General features: G+C 44.7%; 1 protein-coding gene across 1 annotated transcript in view; it reads left to right on the forward strand.

The window, feature by feature from the left end:
- Window positions 1-25,693, forward strand: part of C1QH1orf146 (chromosome 1q C1orf146 homolog) — a 238,416-nt gene extending 212,723 nt beyond the window's left edge. Inside the window, exon 5 of the mRNA XM_069635267.1 lies at window positions 25,254-25,693. Within this exon, the coding sequence (XP_069491368.1) occupies window positions 25,254-25,361 (108 nt within the window). The 3' untranslated portion in view covers window positions 25,362-25,693. The remainder of the gene's footprint in view (window positions 1-25,253) is intronic.
- Window positions 25,694-25,964: the final 271 nt, after the last annotated feature.

Raw genomic sequence — 25,964 nt, forward strand, 5'->3', positions numbered from 1 at the left:
AATTCGTGCCTCACCACCGAGTTTGGCACCAAGTTGTTTAACCCCAAGGTCTTTTTCCAAAGCTTGCTCTGTAGGATGTTTAGCAGTGGTCAAAGAGTACAATGTCCAGCCCATAGATGATTGTTGGCTCGATCTTCTGTAGGTAAAACCTGATGAGAGGCGTGAGGGAGTATCAACATCATTGTGAGTATACTCTCTCCATTTTAGCTAGAAGAAGAGAGACACCACCCGCTGAATCCCAAGGATTGGGCGTAGGTACCTCATTGAGGACACCCTTTCCAAGGGGGTCACAGCCACCCTCCGCCTGTCCACCTCCATTGGTTGATGTAGAAAATAACCAAACATTAGGTGCATAGGCTACAACCTGGAGTCTCTCTATGGTTTATAAAGCCATTTCACTGCTACGATGTTAACATTATATATACACCAGTGGATTCCCAATCTCACGACTGGGAATAATCCAAGCATGCAAATCTATGAAAGCTACCAATGCTGGGAGCTACAGTTACAGGTAAGCAACTCATTAATTTGACATTAGTCTGAATATTCGCAATTTTAGATTTAATTGGTTTGGTGAGAGAAATATGAAGTGGGACCATACTTTGCTTCAATTATCTTCTATAACAAAAAACACCCTGATTTAATTCTCATTCATTGTGGAGGTAATGATTTGGGGAATTTTGTGGTGTTTCTCTTCCTTTAGTTATGAAGCATCATTTGGAAAAACTTGTGGAACCGGATCCTCACCCAACTTTCAATTTTTTCCAACATTACAAAGAGACAAAGAAGAAGTGGACATCCAAAGTAAATTCTGAAATAGAGAAAATTTTGGGAAATATCAATAAAGTTGTTTCTGCTTGCATGACTGACCATGGAATATATAGGATATCCAATAACAGCATCTAGTGTTTTTATGCCTAATTTGTATAGGCATTATGGAGTGCATCTGACAGGTGCTGATAGTACACTCTTTCTTGAAATATTCAGTCAACTCTTCAAGTATGATAAATGTTAATTTAACCATGTACCACAAAAGTCCTTTTTATGAATACTCACAAACAATAAAAAAGGGTATTTCATTTAGTAAGAAGTATCCTTTTTTAACCTCAAAACATTCATACCAAATTACTGCTGTGATTGCAAAATCGAACAATATGTTTCATAACTAAATTTAAATACATTACTTTTATATGATGGCTGTTAAGATCCATTGGGGTTGTTCATAATTATAATGAAAGAACTATTTTCACTAATAGAAACACTCTCCCAACATAGTCTTGAGATTCCAATGTTTATCTGAAACAAATATCCTTAACATTTTTCAATGTTGTTTCTTAAGTCAAACTAGTTTTTCTTTGTACAGAAGAAAAAACTGTCTATTCAGATACAAATCTGTGCACATTTATATCACAAATGGCATTTTTCACTTAGTCTATTTCCATTGCAATCATTAAATCCACATACATTGGACACCCTGTGAGGACCACAAAGTATTTCTCCGCCATCCAGTTCCTTTTTAGTAGATGAAAAAAGAAGCCACGATTTTCAAAATGTTCTGCATCATTATATATGGAAAAAGTAAAAGGAGAACATGAGCTCTCCATTTCAGATACCATAGACCTGCTTTCCTTAAAGAAAGAACATACTACCTCCAAAACAAATCACAAAAAGCAATAAAAGTGCTGCACATCATATTTGACACCTGCGCCTATCTTCCTTCACATCCTATCTAATCTTTATACACTTCATCGAATGAACATGATATAACTAAAACAAGTAATTCATGAAATATGTTAACTTCTCTCTGAGGCATTTGACATACTATTGGCTACTACTTAGAATATATAATTCTTTCTGTCACCGAGGAAACACTCTCGCAGAATTTCTATTGTTCTCGCAAGACATTACCATTGAAACACTTATGTAACAAACCTTTGCCCCATAATACCATTTACCTAAGGAGTACCAAAGGGGAGGCTTGAAAGGGTACAATGGCTGAGATTTCATGTTTGACAACATTGGAAAGACTTCTTATCTTAATCATTCTTCCTATTAACATGAAAACACACTTGCATGATTTCTATTGTTCCTGTGGGATATTACCACGAACATATATTAAACAAAAAATTACATCATATCCCATGAAACCATTGGCCTGTCGAAACAATAGATTATACATGATTAGAAACACTTCTACTTAACCTATATTCCCGTTATCATGAAAACACTCGGGCAGAATTTCAATAATCCCTGCAAGACATTATGGCAGAAACCCATAATTAAAACACAATATTTTCAGCGTGCATATACTTACTATGGACTATTGCTTGGTTTAGATTTTTAACAAAAGGGCAAATGTCATGTTTGGACAGAGATTATATTCCGCACCTGATTAAGGTTTCTAATTCCTCGAGAGCTGCTGATCCCGGCAGGATCTCCAATTATATAATGAAGGCTAATTCGGCTATGTGAGCGGTTATTATGTATATTTTGTTTCAGGACTATCTAGTTAGTAAGAAGATTCTGGGGTCATGGAAGGTTGCTATTATAGTTCTGTTCTTTAAGAAAGGCGATTGGCTGATAGTTCTTAGGCAAAAGCTTATCGCCCTTCTCATTGCGTATAGTAACGTTTTTTCCACGCTTGTGCTTGAAGCCCTGAACGACTGGACACGGCATGCTGGTTGGTTTGATTTAAATTAGTTCAGCTTTAGGAAGGGGCTTGGCACTCATATAAATGGCTTTCAAAAGATCTGAAAAAAGCCTCTTTATGTTGCCTACTACATAGATCTTTCATCTGCTTTGGATAGCGTACTGAGAGGCATCCTTTGGAATAACCTAAAGTCTTGGGACATTCCTAACTTTTTGCTGGAGATACTTGTTGCCTTTCATGATAGAACTAAAGTGCAAGTCCTTCTTGATGGTGAAGGCAGACTTGCAGAGCCAGAGGCGACACACCTTGGCGTTTGGCAGGGGGATGTCCTTGCTCTAGCCTTATAGCCTTATTTAATCTATACCTTTCTGACCTGGGGTCTTGGCTGGCCGGGCGGCCTCTTTGCCACCTAATTTAGGATTTCTGAAGTTTCATTATCTACTATATGCAGATGATTTGCTCATTATGGACCAGCCCCCCATTGGTCTCCAGCGCTCTATGAATGCATTAGCACTTTTTATGGATGCTCATGGCTCGGAAATAAATTGTCAAAAAACGAAGGTCATGGCCTGTGGGAGTAAAAGGAAGAAAGGTACATTTAAGTGGAGGGTTAAGGGAGCGCATGGGTCTTGAGCAGGTTGATAAATTACACTACTTATGATTGTCCAAATTCATTGGCACATCTTTAATCTATGAAGAAAAAGTGTGGCATTTATGCTGCTTAGATGAAGCGGATTGTGTCAAAATTAGGGATGTTTTCTCTACTACATGTTGTAACTTATTACAAGTCTATGGTGTTATGATATGATATGGCATTTATAATGCTCCTATACACAAGTGTTTCAAGGTGCGACGATGCAAGGAAGGGGGAACAGAGGGAAGACAGACAACGATCCTAATAGGCCAGGTGTCATTCAGATCAAGGGGAAGGTGAAAGTGCGGGGGGCAAGTAGGAGGGGACAGTGCAGGACAGGGGATAATAGAATAAATAAACAATAAGTAAAAGTACGGCCAGCTGGTGTCAAGTGCAAGGGTAAGTGCAGACATCAGGTGTCAAGTGCTGGTAGTGGGACTCTAGGGATACTGAAAACAGTCCCCAAGTGCAGAGGTTGCCAGAAAGGGAGTGCAGGTGTGTGACTAGGCAGTGCAGGTTGTGCGACTGCTTTACTGTACGATATAGACATCTTTTCTCCAGTTTATGCGCCGGACTGGGTCCTCTTTATAGGCCTTATCTGGTGCAATGTATCAGGCCTCCCTAAATGTGTCCTGGCCCCTGGCATCCTTTATAAGTTAGATCTATCTATTAAAGCTTGTTTTGAATGGAAGTCCTTGTCTTTTTTTTGGAAAGATTAGATTGTCCCAAGAGAATTCTCTTTTCATTAAGATGCACACTCTTTTAATGATTACATTCCCTCCTCAATTCCCAGGCTGGGTGAATAGTATTCTGTCTGTGTTAACAAGTTTGGATAGATCTCTAGAGTTATTGAATGGTGAACCTTTAAAAGTAATTGAGAGGAACTGGATTAGGACCAGTGAGGCTGCAGAAAAGTACCTCTTATTCCGTAATGTTTAAAAAATTATAAATCCCATCCCGGCTCCTGAACTATATATCAAGTGGCTTATTTAGGCTTTCTGCTGCCCTAGATCCAAATAAGTGCATATGCCCCCCCCCCCGCAACTTTACTCCACCTCTGCCGGACTCTGCACCTTCACCAGACTCTGCCCCTTCAACACACTCTGTCCGCATTGTCTAAACTATGCCCCTTCACACCCATTGTGTCCCCCATTTTGGCTCCATAACATAACATTTTTAAGGTTTCAGGGATAGAAAGTTATTGCTTCCTCTATATTAATTCAAGCCTGTTATCTTCTATGCTATGTTAGTTGAAAGATTATTTTCAGATCTCTGCTGCCCAAGATTTGGAGAAGACTGTGTGTTCTACAGTTGAGTGCACTAGAGGTACTTGTTACAGGCAATTGTCTACTTTCGGTTAGGTCAGAAAACAACCTTTTAGAGGAAGCGATCAGAAAATAAGCTGTCTGCCAACTGGACACAAGTGAGAGAAGGTTAGAACAAGGATTTTTGGTTTCAATGCTAATATCTGGCGACTCCCATACATTTTCTGCTGTCACTCTGAGAAGCACCTATATACCTACATCTGATCTTCTCAAATGGTAAAGTTTACATATGAAACATATGCAATTACTACCAAGCGAGGGGTGTGTGGCACCCTCCCAGCCAATGAGGAGGCTCAGAACAGGGTCTTTACCACACTGTGAAAGACCCCGCTCCGAACCTCCTCAGAGCGGGAGACTGTCATCTTCCCTCGCTGGATTGACGCTTAGTGCGATCTCTCCCTGCGCCCTCTTACCCTTACCCCACCCCCACTACCCTTTTCCACAACTTGTCTCCCCCTTCATATCCTACCCCGACCCCACTTACCTGCACTGCTCTGTCCTTCCCTGCACCAGGAACAGCACTGATCCGGCAATGGCCGACATGGAAAGGCAGAAGGGACTCCAGTAGTTCCCTTCTCCCCAATCCATGGCAGCCATTTATTTTGTAGTTTTTTTCTAGTTGAGAAACGGTTTACGCACTGTTTCTCAATTTGAGAAAAATAAACTATTAGTACCCCGGTACAACGTGCCGGCGTACGAATAGCTATAGAATCCTCTCGGAGGGGGCATTACCGGTCTGGTAATGCGCCAGGGCTTATGTTAAGGCTCCCACTATGCTCAGGCCTTTAACTGACGACTGGTAATCCCCCCTCGGTTTCTATTGCTTAAGTGGTACATGCAAATCTTATACAAATGTTGAATAAACAGAACTCAACCCTCTTCTGATGGTTACAGCTTTGGTGTTAAATGGAAATAAGGCAATTTACCCGCTGCAGCCGATGTAGTGAAGTGAAGTTTGTAAACTCTGCCTGAGCATAAACACCCCAGTAGAGCGAAGACAATTAGAGAAGGTTCTTGGAATCGTTGGCTGTGTATTCGCACTGTGCAGTAATGTATAAGGGCGACCCTGAACATTCATGTGTGGGAAGCAACAGCATTTCTCCCAGCTTCACAATGCAGGTACCTTTTTTATAACAAATGAAGTGGTACATACTGTTTACATCATTGCTCTTTGTGCAATTGTCCAAAATACCCAACACTCAGAGTAAAATTCAACAATGGGTCAGGTGTTCCAGCACAATATTACCTGTGTAGGTGTGGTTTAGGCTATGGGCCGCAGATAGATTACTGTCAAAGTTGAGTTGACAAACAGTGGTCTTTAGTCCCACTCTTTGAACAATCTGAACTACATCCATAGAATTATGTGTTATGTAGCCCATGTAATGGTCTAATAATACATGACAGTGTCTATATATTGTGTATTTCTTGTTTGATTCTAATTTATGTTTGATTTGTCTGAATTTGTGAAAAACATATTTTGTGTTTTGGTTTTAACATCACAAAAGGTCTTTATGTATTGATACACGTACTATGTTTGATGTTACAAACTTACTTTATGTGAAAACATTTTTTGATTAAATACGAACATCAAACTTTGAAAAATTGCAATAGAGTAGACTGGTTTCTTTATTCCAGCTATTTCAAACTATGGATATTTTGTATATCTATAGGAATGTTTTTGAGATTGGATTAGAACTTAGGTTCTTGGTTTCTTTTGTCTTTTGTTTTAGGTTGAGGATGTTGTATGCACCCTAGCCACAGTACTTGGTGTGTGTTGAAATATTCTTCCGCACCAGGAATTTGCATATACATGTTGGGAACCCACCATTGGTTTACGTATGGCTATGGGCTTGCCAGCTTGCGTTTAAGGTAATTTAAAATGTTTGTTAACTCTGTAGAGTTCGTTGGACTTTACAATAGATAGGAACATTTTGAGATTTGTGGGTATAGATATAGATGAACTAAGTTGGCAAGAAGGGAAAAGACGAGGTTCAGTGCAAGGACCTGTTGGATTAGGTGTGGTGAGAGGTGCTGCAGGTGGATGCGGGGGGCGGATTTGCCAAATCTACCGCCAGGTAAGTAAACAAAAATCAAGTTTTTGCAAGCACACTGCGCAACAACACTTAATTAAAGCCAAAATGGTAAAGTGATTTTTAATGAAAGCTAGAGTAGCCTGACACGTGTTTCGGGCACTTGCCCTTCCACTGAGGCTACAAGGTTTTTTGTACATGCAAAGTAATGTAGTACAAGGCATTTGAACAATGTACATATATACACCCAAGGTAACAGGGCAACCAAAGAGAAGGGCCACAAAACAATTATTTTGGTCATTCATGGCACGATATTGTACATTTCAATTCATGGTGCCAAAGCAGAAAATTATTAAAAGCAATTTCGAAATAAACAAGACATCCATGTATCACATAATTGCGAAGAAGTCCATACCAATTGTGTATTCGGAATTCATCAGGTCAATTAGGGAGAGAAGAGCGGAAAATAAACAAAGTTTGTTAGCTAGGGGTTCTTAGTGGGCCATACAAGTTGTCGGGGCTAGAATTAAACCATTACCTGTGGTTTGATTCTGTTGAGAACTGTAATTAGGGGAAAGCAAATTGTTAAGCCAATTGCCGGACATCAAATAAAACATGCTATTGCTGCAATATGAGCAAGAACATTTAGGCTTTCCACTTACCCAGGATATGGTAAGTGATTAATTAACGAATTAATGTCATCTTAGCAAAACACAAAATGTTTTGCTAAGGTGATCGCGAACCGCTTTCTGCCCCTCATGGCACACTTGGTACATGAGGACCAATCAGGGTTTGTACCAGGGAGGTCTACCTCCCATAATATCCGGCAGCTTTTCAACTTTATGGCCAGAATTGACCAGGATGCCAATGCCATTGCCATTGCACTAGATGCTCAGAAGGCATTTGACATGGTGTCTTGGAAATATATGTGGCTGGTGCTGGAGACCATGGGTATTGGCCCCAATATGATCAGATACATTAAACTACTACTGTATACGAATCCGGTGGCCAGGGTGAGGGTTAACTCTGACATATGCGGTCTTCACACTCTTCAGGGGCACCCGATAAGGCTGCCTGTTCTCTCCGATACTCTTCACACTAGTCATAGAGCCCCTGGCAGACCACATTAGAGCTAGACATACCCACAGAGGGATCCGATTGACTGGCAGCCCTGAAATAATATCCCTGTACGCCGATGACTTATTACTTTGTCAGGGACCCCACTGTCCACCTAGACCCCATCCTCTGGGACATCACGCGTATTGGCACCTGCTCAGGTTTTACAGTCAACTATTCCAAGTTCGAAATATTCCCGCTCACCACCTGCAGACCACGACCCGCTTCTGAATATCCACTTCGCTGGTCCCCGGGAGGCATTCGTTACTTGGGGGTCCAGGTATCCTTGTCCGGGCCTACTCTGCTGGCGGATAACTACAAGGCGGCTGCGCAGTTTCCAGAGTCCAAGATGGCCAGATGGCGCTCCCTTCCGCTGTCACTTGCGGGGAAGCTCTCCCTCATCAAGATGATCCTGGTCCGTAAGCTGCTTTGTATATTCTGCAACGTCCCCATTTGGCCCGGGAAACATGACTTTACGAACCTACATAAAACTTGCGCACAGTTCCTGTGGCACTCGGGCGCGGTCCGTAAGAAATGGCTAGACATGGTGGTACCGTATGAATGTGGCGGACTAACAGCGCCCGATTTGCTGATGTACTGGGTTGCTGCGCATACCCAGTATGCTACATATTGGTACCCGAGCCCCTTAACTCCCCCGCATGTTATGTTGGAAACACTGGCTGCAGACGGGATCAACATCATGTCCCTGGTGGTCCAGCGTGAGGACCCACCTGACTCCCCATTCGACCCAGTCGCAGCCACATTACTTGCCTGGAGCCGCATCCTTACCAGATCAGCCGACACATGCCCTTATTACAAATGGCTCTCAGACTGGAGATTTCCAGGGCTGGAACCCACTCATGACACGGCCCTGTCCCGTCACTGGGAAGCCTTGGGATACCATGCACTCACAGACTTTTTCCCTAATGGGAGGTTCATCGACCAGCAGACATGGAAACAGGGCCACACAGGCTCTGCACTCGAAATGCTGCAGTATTATAGACTCTGTGCCTCTTTCCGTGCTATGTGGCCACCTTCCCTAATGAGCCCCCTGACTGTCCCGAGGTTGCCTTTATTGCCAACTCTAGTGGTACTTGTGGCGTAGTATCCTCCCTTTACAAACTGCTGTTGGTCCGGAATCTCCCCGGGTCCCCCATGCACGCTCTGAGTGGGCCGATGAGTTGAAACAGGGGATCTCGGACCATTTATGGCAAAAGATGTGTTCCCACACCAAAAGAGTGTCTCTCAACTTCCAGTATCGCCTTATCCAGTTAACATTGCTTAACAGGCTATACTATACACCTCGCAGACTTTCCAAATTTGCTGGTACTGACACACAAACATGTGCCTGCTGTAAGGAGGAAGGTGCGGATCACTTACACATGTTCTGGCTATGCCATGGGTTGGCAAACCTCTGGGAGGCAGTCCTGGGGGCCCTTGCAGACATTACCGGGGTGGTAATCGACCCAGACACGTTGGGGGTTTTGTTTGGGGTATGGGAATCTGAGGATGCCAGACGACAGGCTAAATTTCTTGACATGGGTGGCTAAGAAATGTGTGTTAGAGTGCTGGAAAAGTCCCTTCCCCCCCTACCTTCCAGAAATGCCTGGCAGCACTTACCTGGGCTCGTACCTGTGAGGAAGAATATCTGACAAAGCTCCCAGCATGCTCCCGCTCTAGGAATGTGTGGTCAGCCTTTAATAGCTATCTCATGAATCAATCTGAAGATGTATCTGAGTGTGACCGTCCTCCTACCTCATAGCCGCACTCCTGTATGCTTCGCATCGGTCTGCTCTTGTCTTCTATTCAGTGTTGCACTCCCGCCTCGTCATGTAAGATGTATGATATATTTCTGTAATGCATTTTTTCTTCTGTACTATGCACTCTGATTTGTTTGGTTGCTGTAACTTCTGCCAATAAATACAAATAAAAAAGAAGTCCTACCTGGTATTTAAAATATTATTAATTAAAATATTACTTATAAAGATCATAGTTATGCATTATGTGACATACTTTGCAGTTGGTTCTCCTGGTAGTATTGAGCGTAAAACAGAATGTCATCAAAGACACATGATTAACGCAGCAGGGATGCCATTGCCATTTGACTGCTTAGCACTTAGCAGCTTCTGCAAAGATGGCTGAATTGATATCTTTATGGGACACTTTCTTAACAGCTGTGAAACAGTGTGCTTCTGCAAAGATGGCTGAATAGATATCTTTATGAGACACTTTCTTTACAGCTGTGAAACAGTGTGTTCCTTTGGCACACAGTTTTTGTTCTCACCCTCTGTGGCTTTGGGTATCCTTTCATCACAGGTTTCTGGATTCACTTGTGCATGCAGATTTACTCTTCGCCATTTTAACTTCTCTATGATCTATTTCATGTTTGCACCTTTTGGGCGGCCACAGACTTCCAAAATATGGGCTGGTGAGGGAAATTAGTGCTTGCTTCTGAACATCATTTTAGTGCCACCTGTACGAATTGTGTGCTTGACTTAAGCATAGGCATGCGTTTATTATTGTAAAATGATGCCTCATTTTTAACCTTTACTTTTCTGAAGGGAAAACCATCAATATTTGCAATGGTTAAAAAAATTGATGTTGTGTATTTGAATATAAAAGTGATTGCTTAACACAGTGTATGTGTGTATTGATTAGAAAAAACTCCAAAGATAATGTGAAGTGGCACCAATAAAAACAATGAGGTTTTGGTTGTTTTGCATATTAAATTTCATGCGATTTTGTATAGAATTTACTCTTACCTGAAAAATTGAAGGCGCTAGGAATGTTATTGTGAGAGGGTTTAGGTACTGCAGGTTTTGTGCTGATAAAACTACAGTTGAAACACTGGAACATCTGCCGTTATGCTGTCCATAGACGTTGGCGATTAGGTCCAGATATTTGTATCCTTTTTTAAAACACTACAGGCTTTTAGTCCAAGAGTCACTCTGGGCTCCGATTCTAGAAGGAAGATCTTTCTCTTTGATATTGGCAGTTATTCGCTGTAGAGATTCTGGGACCCTTTGAATGAATTTGTGGGAATATTAGTGGAGTGTTTTGATTTTATTAATGTCTTTGTTTTTATTGTGTACTGTATATTATGGATAGGATTCTGTGTGTTTTATTAAGTTTCATGTATATTTACGATGTTTTACTGGATTGTTTTGATGTGGCAATAATATTTTATGTTTAATTGATTTGTGTAAGGTTTCTATTTTAAATCATAAAAACACAATAAAAAATAAAATAAAATGTCATTTTTCAAAGGGCAGTCATAAAATTTGGGGAAAACCTTTCGAATTGCCCTTCACCTTTTGTACTACATTTACAAAGTGAGCAGCTGCAGAATCCTTATGTTGATGTTCACAGTTCTGTTGTTTACTTAAAACTGTAAATCCATAATCATTGAGAATGTAAATCCATAATCATTGAGAAATATATTTGTCAACCATTTACCATCACATTCTGCCTCTTTTTAGTTTGAGGTCCCTCTGATAACTCTTCTGAGACGCACTGAAGATAGGCCTGTTGGTGGGAGTGGTGGAATGGGCTACTAGGGTCCAGAAAAGTCAAATGTTGAAATGATGGGTCATATAATTGTGATCTTGTAAAATATTACTGGAGATGTCGGACATACTTGTATTGGAACAAATGCTTAGTATGTATGCAGGTGTGTACCCTCCAAGTACTGGAAGATTTAAAGACAATGTGTACATGCATCAAGGCTCAGAGATCCACAATTATTGGTAGGCAATGAATAATTTCTCCAGCATTGGATCTTTCATGGTTTCACATGCTTACAATATTCCCCGTCGTCAGGCTGGGAACCCTCAGTATATTTATTAAGACGTTTTCCATAGGAAAAATTTCGACACTTCTGTGTCCTATCTACGTCGTTTTGGGCTGCTTACGCATGACCCAATAGGACGTAGGGTATAAATAGCCCCGCCCCTGCTGCTCCCATCAGATTTCAACCGTCTCCAAAGTAGCGGGAGCACCTCGTGTTTTCTACTCTTTACAAGGTTAAATTTTGTCTTTCTTTCCCAATTTCTGGGAAGGTGTTGTTCCGCCCGTGTGCTACGTGCGGACTGAAGAAAGTCTACGAAGGTGATGGGCACATGGATTGCTTTTATTGTCTCCACCCGCATCATTCTGCGGACAGCTGTGAGATTTGTAAGGGATTCTCACAGAAGACGCTGAAAGATCGTAGGAGGCGTCTGGTGACATGGCTGAATGAAGGGACCTACCCTTCATCGGAAGTAGGATCTACACACAGTCTGGCATCGAGCGCTAAATCTTCGGTAGTTCATCGCCGCTCTGTATCTGCAGAGCCTCTGGTGAAAAAACCCCGTTCTACAGAGAAACGTCCCTCAGAGAAACATCCGGTGAAAGAATCCTCTTCCTCATCAAAACAAGGACAATCTTCCTCTTCATCTTCGCCGAAAAAAGACAGGAAAGATCCTTTAAAGACCTCCTCAGGAGACCATCACAGGTCTTCCTCGAATAGATCTCGACGAAGCATAGGTCTAGCTAAAAAAAGGTGGGATCGCCTAAAGAGCCTGCGTCACAGCCACCACCGTCGTCAACAGGAATTCCGTCGTCAACGGGCTCATTACCACCAGCGCAGGCAATACCTGCAGTGGATTTGTCGACCCCGGCAGCGACGATTGAAAGGGCTCCGAGATTGACATCGTCGACGGTGGATCCTCCAGAGGTTTGGCAACCGGCAGTGTACGATGCAGTTTTGCCAGATACCCTATTGCAGCAGGAATCATCGGCTTTCTCAATATCCTCAATGGAGGAAGACCGTGAACAGATTGTTGGTCCAACTGATCTTGGGTTGCAAGTTGTTGGCGCTTCGTCGATCTCAGGAATGCAAAGGGTCCCTGGTACATCATCATTACTAAATCCTCAGTCGGTGTTATCCTTGCAGGTGTTCACCACGCTACAGTCTCTATTGAGCCAATTGGACGCAAGGTTACCCCCCCCCCATAGGTGCACCTACAGAGATACCGGCTATACCTGCTGACGATGAACCAGGTCCGGCTCCGCGGTCAACAACCGGGTTGCCGGCCTCCCGTCCGGTTAGCGAGGAGCCTCCACGTTCAAACCCGGAAGAAGGGGAATTGCAAGATTCAGAGTCAGACCAAGGGCATAGAGACTCTTTTTCAGACATATCATTGTTCCCTTCGAGAGATCCTACATGGGAATCGGAGGCAGAAGTGGAAGCTCCTAGAAGCCCGGCTCAACCTTCACCGCCAGATGACATCAGCTCCTTCCACGCGATGATAGGCAAAGCCTGTATTGAATTTGGTCTGACCCCGGAGGAGGAAAAGAAGGAATGCTTCTTGTTTGACCATATGAGGAAGAGGAGGAAGACAGACTTCTCGGTTCCCATTCCGGACCACGTCTGGCAGGAAGGCTTGCGAAACATGCGCCATCAATTTTCGGAACCTGCAATCAAGGGCAGGTTGGAAAAGAAGTTTAAAGCCCCGGATTCTACTCCTAAATGTTTGACTGCTCAGCCCTCCCCAGAATCGGTAGTGTCGGCAGCAGCTGCCAGAAAAGCCAGATCGCAGCATAAGTGTACAAGACCTCTGGATAATGAGGCTAGAAGGCAGGATGCCTTTGGTAAGAAGGTCTTGTAAGAAGGAGCGACGACGGTCAAGGCGGCTAACTCGCTGTCTATCATGGCCTGATACGACCGTGAGATGTGGCATTGTTTGGCCCCCATCCTGGAACACCTGCCTGAGGAGCACAGAACAACAACCATGTTGCTGGTCCGTGAGGGGGAAGAGGCATCAAACCACTCGATCAACATCGCCGTGGACTTGGCGGAATCCGGTTTCAAGCAAATAAACAACGGAGTGGTTTTGAGAAGACAAGCCTGGCTGAAATGTACGAACTTTAGACCGGAGGTCCAATATAAGGTGCTCGATATGCCATGTGAGGGTGATCAGTTGTTCAGGGAGAAAGTGGACGAGGTCCTAAAAGGCATGAAGGAAGATTCGGACACGGCAAGGTCGCTCTGTGCCCTACAGAGTGGTAGAGCATTTCAGTCTCTTCGCCCCTTCCGCGGAGCGTCAGAGAATTCCCGATTTGTGGCATCCATGGACCAGAGTTTCAACAAGTCATCATACTCCTCCCAAGGTTATAGGCGAGCTGTCGAAGCGACACGGAGAGGCTGAGACTACCAGGCTTTATGGAGAAGAGGAGGATAGTCTTTGTCCACCAAAAGCAAGCAGTCAAAGTCCCAACAATGACGAGCTTCAGGACGTCCTGGGAGGCAGTGTCCCGTCGTGTCGACGAGTGGGAAAGGATAACATCAGACCTTTGGGTCTTGGACACGGTAAAACTAGGCCACTCTTTGCAGTTCAAGAATTTACCATTGCACATTCCACCTGTGTATTCGGCGCTACCCCATCTTCACATATTACAACAGGAAGTGGTGCTTATGCTGCAAAAAGGGGCTATAGAATTTGTTCCGGTGGCCGAGAGATGTCGGGGAGTTTACTCCTGTTACTTCGTGGTCAAAAAACCCAACGGCAAGTGGCGACCCATTCTGGACCTTCGAGTTCTCAACAAGACTCTGCAACGCCTGAAGTTCAAAATGCTTGCGCTTCAGGAGTGTCATCCGATCTATACAGCTGGGGGACTTTCTGGCGTTGTTAGACCTATAAGATGCATATTTCCACATACCCATGCGTCGACGACACAGAAAGTTTCTAAGGTTCGTAGTCGGTCAGAGTCATTACCAATTCAAAGTACTTCCATTCGGACTAAAGTCGTCTCCCAGGACATTAACAAAATGCTTGGCTCCAGTGGCAGCATGGCTGCGAAGAAAAGGTCATCATGTTTACCCTTACCTGGACGATTGGTTGGTAAGGGGCTCGTCGCCAGGAATAGCACAAGCAAGCCTAGAGGCCACCATGCAACTTCTGCAGCGGTTAGGCTTTGCAATCAACTTCGAGAAATCCTCCTTAGCTCCGGCAAAGAGCTTGGTATTTTTGGGCATGGAATTCCAAACTCATTCAGGACTAGTGAAGCCGTCCTTGGAGAGAGTTCAAAAACTCAAACAAAAAACGAAGGAGTGGAAAACTGGCACCAGAGGGTCAGTCAGGAAATACATGTCACTACTAGGGCCATGGCATTGTGTATCCCGTTAGTGAACAACTGTCATCTCTTCATGAGACCAATACAGGAATTTCTGGCAGACCGATTGTCCCAAAGTCGCGGATTGTGGTTCGACAAGTTGACCATCAGCAACGAGCTTCTACAAGCGCTTCAGTGGTGGCAGCTCTCAGACAATCTGACGAGAGGGATGCCCCTGCAGGAACCAGAGTTTCAATTGACTGTGGTGACGGATGCATCGCTGACAGGATGGGGAGCCCATCTGGGATCCCTGCAAGTTCAAGGTCAATGGTCCCCAGGAGAGTCGACCCTTCACATCAACGTGCTGGAGTTAAGAGCGGTAGTTGGGCTCTGAGATCATTTTTACCACGCATACAGGGATCAGTCGTAAGACTATTAACGGACAATACAACAACAATGTTCTACCTAAGGAAGCAAGGGGGCACTCGCTCCAGTGGCGTTGGGCACCTCAAACAGGAAATAAGCATAATGGCTTACCATCTGCCAGGGGTGAACAATGTACAAGCAGACTCTCTCAGCAGAGAGATGAATCAACTGCACGAGTGGGAGTTGAACGATCAACAGCTGGCGAACAACTTCCAAGAAATTGAGTCATCCTTCCCTGGATCTTTTCGCAACCAGAGAGAACAAGAAATGCACACAGTATGCGAGCAAGTGGCCACAACCCGGCTCGCTGAAGGAAGAATTCTCCTTCCCGTGGACGGGCAGGTTTGCGTATGCGTTCCCTCCGTTTCCACTCATCCGACGGACCCTCCAGTGGGTTCACAAATACACATGTCGTGTGATTCTAGTGGCTCCTTACTGGGCGAGACAGTCGTGGTTTTCAGACCTGCTCTAGCTGTCGATAACAGAACCAGTGAGGTTCCAGAAGATTCCGAACCTTCTATCCCAAGACAAGGGAGCAATTTGGCATCACGACCCGGGCGCCCTAAGCCTGACAGCTTGGCTCCTGGCTTCTCCGAGTTTGGGGCCCTGAACATTTCCTCGGATTGCCGCTGAATTTTAGAGGCAGCGTGAGCTCCGTCCACGAATACTTCATATGCAGGTAAGTGGAAAAGATTCTGTGTGTGGTGCAGAGATCAACCGGGGGTGGATCCCCTAAACATCGCAGCAGAACAAGTTCTTCCATATTTGCTACAATTAGCAGAAAGAGGGTTGTGTAACGCTCACCTGATTCCCGTAGAGGCGCCGGTCTTGACTGGGCGTATACCGTATCTTCAAAGGTGATGTGTAACACACGGCTGGCTCTTTGGGCTGGACCTCTGTGCACTGTATGTCTGACTCGAAGGGTAAGATGTCTGCAGATAGAAAATATGGGATTAAGGAACTGGGTTATTGAATGTCTCTCTCTTCTTCCCTTTCTCTTCTCCTGTAGAACCCCAAAGGTTAACGCTCTCACCTTAGGTAAGTGAACGCTGTGCTCTCCATCTGCCTCGGGGCAGGGTGCTGTAACCAGTTTCTTCACTGGATAAGGGGAGCAGGCCTCTTGACTTCAGAGGACTGCTGTCCGTCGTTTACTGCACGAACGGTAAGTTTCGAGTAATTCTAATGTCTTTAAAGTCTTTAGTAATGATGTCTCTTGTTTTGCAGGGTTCCGGCGATGGCGGATGACGGGCTGAAGTGAGTTGAAGATGGAGCCCGTGTGATGAATAGAAGCGCCTGGAAGCACGTAAGTAAGCGCTTGTTGCCTGCTTCACGATGCGCTCTAACTGTCTTTTTATTTTGCAGGTACAAGTTCGGAGCGGCTGCAGGGTGCCGGAATACCCACTGGGTTAGATGTGGAAAGGAGTAATGGCGCGTGAGTATTAAAGTTCACCAATGTTTTTAAACGCACCTTGTTTTGTCTTTCAGATGCGGGATGCAGCGCCGAAGGCCTCCGGAGCGTGCGAAGAGTTGGTAAGCTTTTGCCTTTCAGATGCCGGAATGCAGTGTGAAGACCTCCGGAGCGCACGAAGAGTAGGTAAGCCTTTGTCTTTCAGATGCCGGAATGCAGCGCGAGGCGTTGGTGACAGCCGATGGACCAGGTAAGTGAAGAGCTGTCACTGAAAACCGTAATGCTAACCTGTTCTTTCTTGTCTTTATAGGTGTTGCTGAAGACTGGATTCAGGATGGTAAGCCTTTTTCCTTAGGCCCAGGATCAGATGTAGAAGACACAATGAGCGTTCTGCTGCAGAGGATGCAGAATAACGCAAAGCAAGATTCATCCATCGGGTGTGGTTTAAATAGCCTCCTGTAGTGCTTAGGTCCCTCCTTCCACAGCCACGCCTAGGTAAGAAAAGAGTTCCTGCTTTCCAGAAGAGTTCCAGTGTTCTGAATCTAGGGAGTGGCTCCTGCCCCACCCAACAGGAAAAGTAGTTCCAAACAGAAGAGGATCAGAGGCTCAACTGGCAGGCAAGTAAGCAGCATGGTCTGCTGCAGGTAAGTCCACCCAAGCATTATGAGCCCGGCGCTTCCAGCGCTGGGACTGGGCATATTTATGAGCCTGGTGCCACTGGCGCCAGGACTGGGTCCAAAAGGTCCCAATTGGGACTGGTTGGCACTCGGAACCTGGGTTATGGATCTGCTTCCAAGGGAGTTGGGAAAACCCTGACCTTTTGGAAGCAGAGATCATGACAGTACCCCCCCTCAAGGCCCCTCCCAAACCGGGCTTCTCCGGGGGTTTTGGCTTGTCAGGAAATGTTCGGTGAAATCTTTTGATTAGGCGAGGAGCGTGGACATATTCAGCAGGTTCCCAGGATCTCTCTTGGGGGCCGTAGCCTTTCCAGTCAATTAGGTAAAATAGTTTAGATTTGGAGATCTTGGAGTCCAGAATGCTTTTGACTTCAAACTCGAGTTCTCCATCAACTAGGATAGGTTTTGGAGATTTAGTTAGTCGGGTTTGAGGTTGCATGGGTTTTAATAGAGAGACGTGGAAGACCGGATGTATCTTCATGTGCGGGGGCAAGTCCAACTTGACCGCTACTGGGTTTACTATGGTAGTGATGGAATAGGGACCAAGGTATCTTGGGTTGAATGTGCGTGGCCCTTTTAGAGGTAGATATTTGGTGGATAACCAGACTTGATCCCCTACTTGATATTGAGGGGCTTCCTTCCGATGTTGATCTGCTCCTTTCTTGTATTGTTCTTTAGCCCTTTGAAGGTGAGAAACAGCTTCCTTAAAGGCTTGGGTGATTGTAGAATGCAGGTAGTCTACTGCTGGTGTTTCAAGATCTTGGAGGGGATCCAACTCCGAGGTTCGAGGGTGACTGCCGTACAAAAGAAAAAACGGGGTTTTCCCAGTTCCCGAATGGACAGAGTTATTGTAGGCATATTCGGCTATCCAAAGGATGTCTTTCCAAGTTTTTTCAGTTTGTTGCAGCATGCAGCGTAAATACTGTTCCAGAGTTTGATTGGTCCTCTCGGTTTGTCAGTCGGTCTGAGGGTGGTGACTGGTCGATAGTCTCACATCAATTTGAGCCGACCGACAGCAACTTTGCCAAAAATGAGAAATAAATTGACTACCTCGATCCGAAATTAGAACCGAAGGAAAACCGTGCAGTCGGACGATGTTTTCGAGAAATTCTCGGGCCAGAGTTGCTGCTGTTGGCAAGCCTTTGAGCGGAATGAAATGCGCCATCTTGGAGAATAAGTCCACGATTACTAGAATCGTATTGTATCCGGAGCATGGAGGTAGATCGGTGATGAAGTCCATAGAAAGCGTATGCCAAGGGCGAGGTGGGATGTCAATAGGGCGTAAGAGGCCTGCTGGTCTTTCCTTTTGACTCTTGTTTTGGGCGCATACTCCACAGGACATTATAAAGTCTCTGATATCTTTTTTCCAAGACGGCCACCAGAAGTAGCGCTTGATCTTTTCTGAGGTCTTGGCCATACCGGGATGTCCTTCCATTAAAGAGTCGTGATAACAAGAGATTACTTTTTTCTGTAAATCTGTGCTGGGTAGGTATAATCGTTCTTGGAAATAAAATAAGTTGTCCTTTACTGCAAAGTCCTTTCCCTGCAGATGCCAATTCTGTATGTCTGCTGGAGTTACAAGTTGCCTGGCTTTATCCTTAACTTCCTCTATGGATTCTGTGGCGATTACACCCAGAATTCTTTGTTCGGGAATGATTGGTACAGGTTTAGGGTTGATCAAGTGTTCTTCCACTCCCATCCGAGAAAGGGCATCAGCTTTACCGTTCTTTGTACCAGGTCGATAGGTAATTATGAAGTCAAACTCGGCAAAGAATAATGCCCAACGGAGTTGTCTAGAGGATTGGGCTTTTGCGGTTTTCAAATGTTGCAGGTTTCGGTGATCCGTAATCACAGTAACGGTGTGTCGGGCCCCCAGCAGATAATGCCGCCAAGCCTTAAAGGCAGACTTGATAGCCAGAAGTTCCTTGTCAGTAATCGTGTAATTGTTTTCAGGAGGCGAGAATTTGCGGGACCAAAATGCCACGGGATGCAACTGATTGGTTACCGGGTCCTTTTGTGATAGAACTGCCCCCATGGCAAGGCTTGAAGCATCAGTTTCCACGATGTAGGGGAGTTCGGGGCGAGGGTGTTTTAAGATTGGTGCAGAGATAAATTTAGTCTTCAAATCCTGGAAAGCTTGTTCCGCCTCGGTAGACCATTCAAAACGTTTGTTTTTCTTTAACAAGGCAGTGATGGGCTGGACTATTCGAGAGAATTCGGGGATAAACCTGCGGTAAAAGTTAGCGAAGCCTAACATGCTTTGCACACCTTTTACGGAGGATGGTTATGGCCATTTGAGAACTGCATCGACCTTCTTTGAATCCATACGCACTCCGCCAGGTGATAATATGAATCCCAAGAATTCAACTTCAGTCACGTTGAAAACACATTTTTCCAACTTAGCGAAAAGTTTGTGTTGACGCAATCTTTCGAGGACCATTTTCACGTGTTTCCGATGTTCAGATTCCGATGAAGAATAAACGAGGATGTCGTCAATGTAAACAACAACACACACATCTATGAGCTCTCTGAGGACATTGTTCATAAAATATTGAAAGGCGGCCGGGGCATTGCAAAGTCCGAAGGGCATGACCTGATATTCAAATAGCCCATACTTGGTGCAGAAGGCCGTCTTCCATTCATCGCCCTCTTTCACTCGTACCAAGTGGTAAGCTCCTCTAAAATCCAGCTTTGTATATATGCATGCTTTTCTGACTTGGTCCAGGAGTTCAGGGATCAAAGGTAACGGATATCTATTCTTAACGGTGATCTGGTTCAGGGAGCGATAATCTATACAAGTTCTAAGGTCTCCTTCCTTTTTTGGAACGAAGAACAAAGCTGAAGAAGCAGGGGACTTGGAAGGACAAATAAACCCATTTGCCAGGTATTGATCCAGGTATTGTCGAAGGTGAAGGTTCTCAGGCTCGGTGAGGGCATAAATTCTACTACAAGGAGGAGTAGATCCAGGTATCAGGTCTATCTGGCAGTCATAAGACCTATGAGGAGGTAGAGAGTTAGCCTGATCCTTCCGGAAAACATCTTGGTATTCTAGGTATTCGGGAGGTAACTGGGGAGTCTCTGAAGAAATTGCTGCCAGTGCAACACCAGGTGGAGGGTGACAAGTAGAGACACATTCTGGAAACTGGACCGTTCTTGCTCGCCAATCGATCAGAGGATTGTGTTTCTCTAACCAAGGTATTCCTAGAATAATCTGAAACTGAGGGGCCTTGATCACATCGAACACGATCTTCTCATGGTGTCCATCTTGACTTACTAGCGTCACCTCTTGAGTGGTATGCGTTACTGGCCCGGAGGCTATCTCCGTACCATCCACCGTAGTAATGACGTCCTTTACAGCCTTGGGACAAAGAGTTAGATTCATCCTCAAAACCATTTCATGATCCACATAATTGCCGATGGCACCGCTGTCGACGTAAGCTTCAATTGCATGTAATCGATCCGGATTATCAGGGCTAATGAGGACCATAGGTATGACGAAATGCGGGGTCACGGAACTGGTTTTCACGCTCGGCAAGAGGACCTCTATTCTTGTCGGGCGAGGTCGTTTCCCTGCTCAGAGTTTGTAACTTTGGTAACTGCAGCTCCTACTGCCTTCTTGGCAGGTTTCACCGGACAGTCTCGAAGAAAGTGCCCTGAGTTTCCGCAATAGAGGCATAATTGCAACTGTTTTCTCCTTTCCCGCTCCTTTTGTGTTAGAGGACCTTTCAGACCCCCTATTTGCATGGGTTCCCCGGAGTCTACTCCTTTGGAAGGAGTTGGCTGTTTGGAAAATACTCGAGCATCAAACTTGGAACGATCGGCCTTCCTGTTCTGCAGTCTGTGATCTATTTGAACGACTAAGTCTATATAGTCCGAACAATCTTGTGGGGGATTCACTACTTGGGCTAACACATCTTTGAGCTCTCCACGTAGACCTCTATAAAACAGCGTAATCCTTTTGTCCTCAGGCCATTGAGTTTCCACTATCAGTCTGTTGAAAGACGCAATATAAGCCAAAAGGTCTTGATTACCTTGTCGCAACGAAAGAAGCTCATTGTCCAAGGCCTGCCCCTGTGAATGTCTTGCGAACAGTTTTTCCATACTGAGCTGAAAAGCTTGAAAATCATGGAGGACCGGATCATCTTGATTTACTAGAGGGATCGACCAGTCTGCCGCATTGCCACTAAGGTACGAAAGCACGAAAGCTACTTTAGCTTGATCAGTTGGAAAGGCTGCTGGCCGGCATAAGAAATGCAACCGGCACTGATTGATAAATACTGCAAACCTCTTTGGGTCACCAGAAAATCGTTCGGGCGGAGCCAGAGGTACATTCCCAGGTAGATTGATCTGCACTGGATTCATAGAGGATGTAGAAGGAAGATTTCCCCCAGATGCGGGTAACGGGGTCTGTCCGGCTTGTGACTGTAGCAATTGTCTAGCGAGATCATCTGTTCGCTCCTTGGAAATAATCAGTTCCCTTCTTAGAGCGTTCGTTTCCTGACGGGCTGCATGCACTTCTGCCCTTAGTTCCCCAAGTAACTGGGCTAGCTGGTCGGTATCCGAGGTTTCCATAGCGCCTGGACGGGAGTTTTGTGGTAGGCTTTGCGTTCTGTAACGCTCACCTGATTCCCGTAGAGGCGCCGGTCTTGACTGGGCGTATACCGTATCTTCAAAGGTGATGTGTAACACACGGCTGGCTCTTTGGGCTGGACCTCTGTGCACTGTATGTCTGACTCGAAGGGTAAGATGTCTGCAGATAGAAAATATGGGATTAAGGAACTGGGTTATTGAATGTCTCTCTCTTCTTCCCTTTCTCTTCTCCTGTAGAACCCCAAAGGTTAACGCTCTCACCTTAGGTAAGTGAACGCCTCGGGGGAGGGTGCTGTAACCAGTTTCTTCACTGGATAAGGGGAGCAGGCCTCTTGACTTCAGAGGACTGCTGTCCGTCGTTTACTGCACGAACGGTAAGTTTCGAGTAATTCTAATGTCTTTAAAGTATTTAGTAATGATGTCTCTTGTTTTGCAGGGTTCCGGCGATGGCGGATGACGGGCTGAAGTGAGTTGAAGATGGAGCCCGTGTGATGAATAGAAGCGCCTGGAAGCACGTAAGTAAGCACTTGTTGCCTGCTTCACGATGCGCTAACTGTCTTTTTATTTGGCAGGTACAAGTTCGGAGCGGCTGCAGGGTGCCGGAATACCCACTGGGTTAGATGTGGAAAGGAGAAATGGCACGTGAGTATTAAAGTTCCCCAATGTCTTTAAACGCACCTTGTTTTGTCTTTCAGATGCGGGATGCAGCGCCGAAGGCCTCCGGAGCGTGCGAAGAGTTGGTAAGCTTTTGCCTTTCAGATGCCGGAATGCAGTGTGAAGACCTCCGGAGCGCAGGAAGAGTAGGTAAGCCTTTGTCTTTCAGATGCCGGAATGCAGCGCGAGGCGTTGGTGACAGCCGATGGACCAGGTAAGTGAAGAGCTGTCACTGAAGACCGTAATGCTAACCTGTTCTTTCTTGTCTTTATAGGTGTTGCTGAAGACTGGATTCAGGATGGTAAGCCTTTTTCCTTAGGCCCAGGATCAGATGCAGAAGACACGATGAGCGTTCTGCTGCAGAGGATGCAGAATAACGCAAAGCAAGATTCATCCATCGGGTGTGGTTTAAATAGCCTCCTGTAGTGCTTAGGTGTCTCCTTCCACAGCCACGCCTAGGTAAGAAAAGAGTTCCTGCTTTCCAGAAGAGTTCCAGTGTTCTGAATCTAGGGAGTGGCTCCTGCCCCACCCAACAGGAAAAGTAGTTCCAAACAGAAGAGGATCAGAGGCTCAACTGGCAGGCAAGTAAGCAGCATGGTCTGCTGCAGGTAAGTCCACCCAAGCATTATGAGCCTGGCGCTTCCAGCGCTGGGACTGGGCATATTTATGAGCCTTGTGCCACTGGCGCCAGGACTGGGTCCAAAAGGTCCCAATTGGGACTGGTTGGCACTCGGAACCTGGGTTATGGATCTGCTTCCAAAGGAGTTGGGAAAACCCTGACCTTTTGGAAGCAGAGATCATGACAGGTTGTCTTTCTCCTCCATAAAGGTTCATTTGGCTGCCATTTCAAGATTTACTTGTAAAAGACATTCAACTCCGTTGTTTAGCGATCGACTGGTTAAGCATTTCCTCAAAGGCTTATTTCGGACCTTTCCTCCAGCCAAAAAGTTTCCTCCTAACTGGAGTCTCAATATGGTACTGTCAGGACTAATGAAGGCTCCTTTTGAGCCTATGTCGTCATCATCTCTGAAATTCTTATCGTGGAAAATTGCCTTTTTAGTGGCTATTACTTCAGCAAGAAGACTTTCGGAACGGCAAGCATTGGTGATTGATCCCCCATACTTGTGGTTTTTCAAGGACAAAGTGGTATTGGCAACCAACCCTCATTTCATACCAAATGTTCCAACTACATTCCACAAGCATTCTTCAATTGTGCTGCCAACATTCTTCGCGACAGCCTCGTCTTTCGCGGAAAAAACTCTCCATACGTTGGATGTCAAAAGAGCTCTGAAGTTTTATCTCAGTCGTACTCAAGATTTTAGGCGTACGAGACAACTGTTTGTGGCTTATGGGCCTTCGGTGAAGGGAAAACCGATCTCCAAACCAGGACTAGCCCGCTGGGTTTCGTCAACTATTGCCTTCTTCCACTCTAAAGCAGGGAAGCCTCTGGAAAGGTGTCCAAAGGCTCATTCAACAAGATCCACCTCGTCATCAGCAGCGTTGTGGTCCAGAATCCCGCTGGTGGACATCTGTCAAGCGGCATCCTGGTCGGTGCTGCATACATTTACTCTGCATTATTGCCTAGAGCAACAGCATGCAGCGCATATGCAAATGGGACAAGCAGTCCTACGACACCTGTTTTAGTGAGGTAAGCCCCACAGAAGGGTGTATCCTCCTGTCAATGTATCATGATTGGGTTTACTGTCAATGTACCATGATTGCGGTATTGTATTGCTAACTGCATGTGCAGCTCGGATAATATTGGTTTGCATTGCACACCTCCAGATTGGGAGTATTGCTATATAATCTATTCTAAGCATGCAAATCCATGAAAGATCCAATGCTGGAGAAGGGAGTAGTTTCTTACCTGTAACTCCATTTCTCCAGCGTTGGTATTTTTCATGGATTCACATGCACCCGCCGGCCTCCCCTGAATGCAAACTTTATATGCCCCTACTACTTTGGGGGTTAAAATCTGAACGGAGCTGCGGGGGCGGGGCTATTTATACACTACGTCCGATTGGGTCATGCGTAAGTGGGCCAAAACGACGTAGATAGGACACAGAAGTGTCGAAACTTTTCGTATGGAAAACGTCTTAATATACCAAGGGTTCCCATCCTGACGACGGGGAATATTCTAAGCATGTGAATCCATGAAAGATACCAACATTGGAGAAATGGAGTTACAGGTAAGAAACTACTCCCTTCTTCTGAGTTCTACCATTGTATTCCATGGGGCCTTTATGTTCCTGGCAAGTTGTGAGTTTATGATGCTGTTATTTTACACTTTGGGGTCATATATAGGATGTTGTAAGTGCTTTCCGAAATCACAAACTATCTAGTGCACTTTCAACAAGACAGAGCTGCCCTGCAAAATCATGGGAATACAGAAAGGCAGCATCTTACAAAGTACAGGGAATTCGAGTGAAATCTGAGACAATGTCAAATGAAAGTTGTTCACCATTCTCCTGAAAGGGTTTTGTACAAGCAGTTCAGCAGAAACATATTCCAATGATTTCCTATTTATAGGAACCTATTTTATATAAAGTATTGGTGTTTTAAAAAAAGCAAGCCTTTCCATGTGCAATACGTTTTTTTAAGTTTTAATCTTTCATACCTTTTGTAATATATGTCTATATGTTTTGTTTCAGGCAACCTCTAAACCTCATATTGATAACATCTGTGATAGACTGATGATGGCAAAAAAGCAGATCATAGAGCACAGTTCGGTGTGGAAAATGCTTCATAACATTGTTTGAATCAGAAATAAAGTAGATATCAATGGTCAGATGTATTTAGAGCAAAGTAACCTTTGTAAACCAATGATTTTATTTTATTAGATACTGGGCGATTGATGTTTACAAGAAACATAGAAAATAGTTAATGTTTTGTAGAAATAATTGTAATAGCCAAAACTAGAGGGGGACGTTTTAAATGTTATTACAGCACTGTTGTTGTATAGCAATACAATCTGCAGAAACATGAAATATCTGTGAAAGAGGAATGTGATTAGCACAGATGTTTTAATATTTCAGAATTGTAATGTATTATATTTAGGACTTGGACACGCTTTTCTTTTCAAAATAAAGTTTAAAAATATGCACAAATGAAACCCTGAGGTAATGAGTGTTTACTTTCAGGTACAAATCAGTAAGGTAAAAACAATTTCAACAAATCATATGAGGAGCGGCCACTGCCATATTATAGGGTTTACATTTATCTTTATATAGAAAGCGGAATGTATGTATGTGTGTGTGTGTGTATGTTTGTCCGGCTATACAAATCCACACCATTGAACCCACTACTACCAAAGTTTGCATGGATTCCTCATTAGTACGGGGCAAGATTGTAGTCTATGTTTA

Source organism: Ambystoma mexicanum, chromosome 1q (assembly GCF_040938575.1).
Source record: "Ambystoma mexicanum isolate Mex_15411 chromosome 1q, UKY_AmexF1_1, whole genome shotgun sequence".
In the NCBI taxonomy this organism is placed as follows: Eukaryota; Metazoa; Chordata; class Amphibia; order Caudata; family Ambystomatidae; genus Ambystoma; species Ambystoma mexicanum.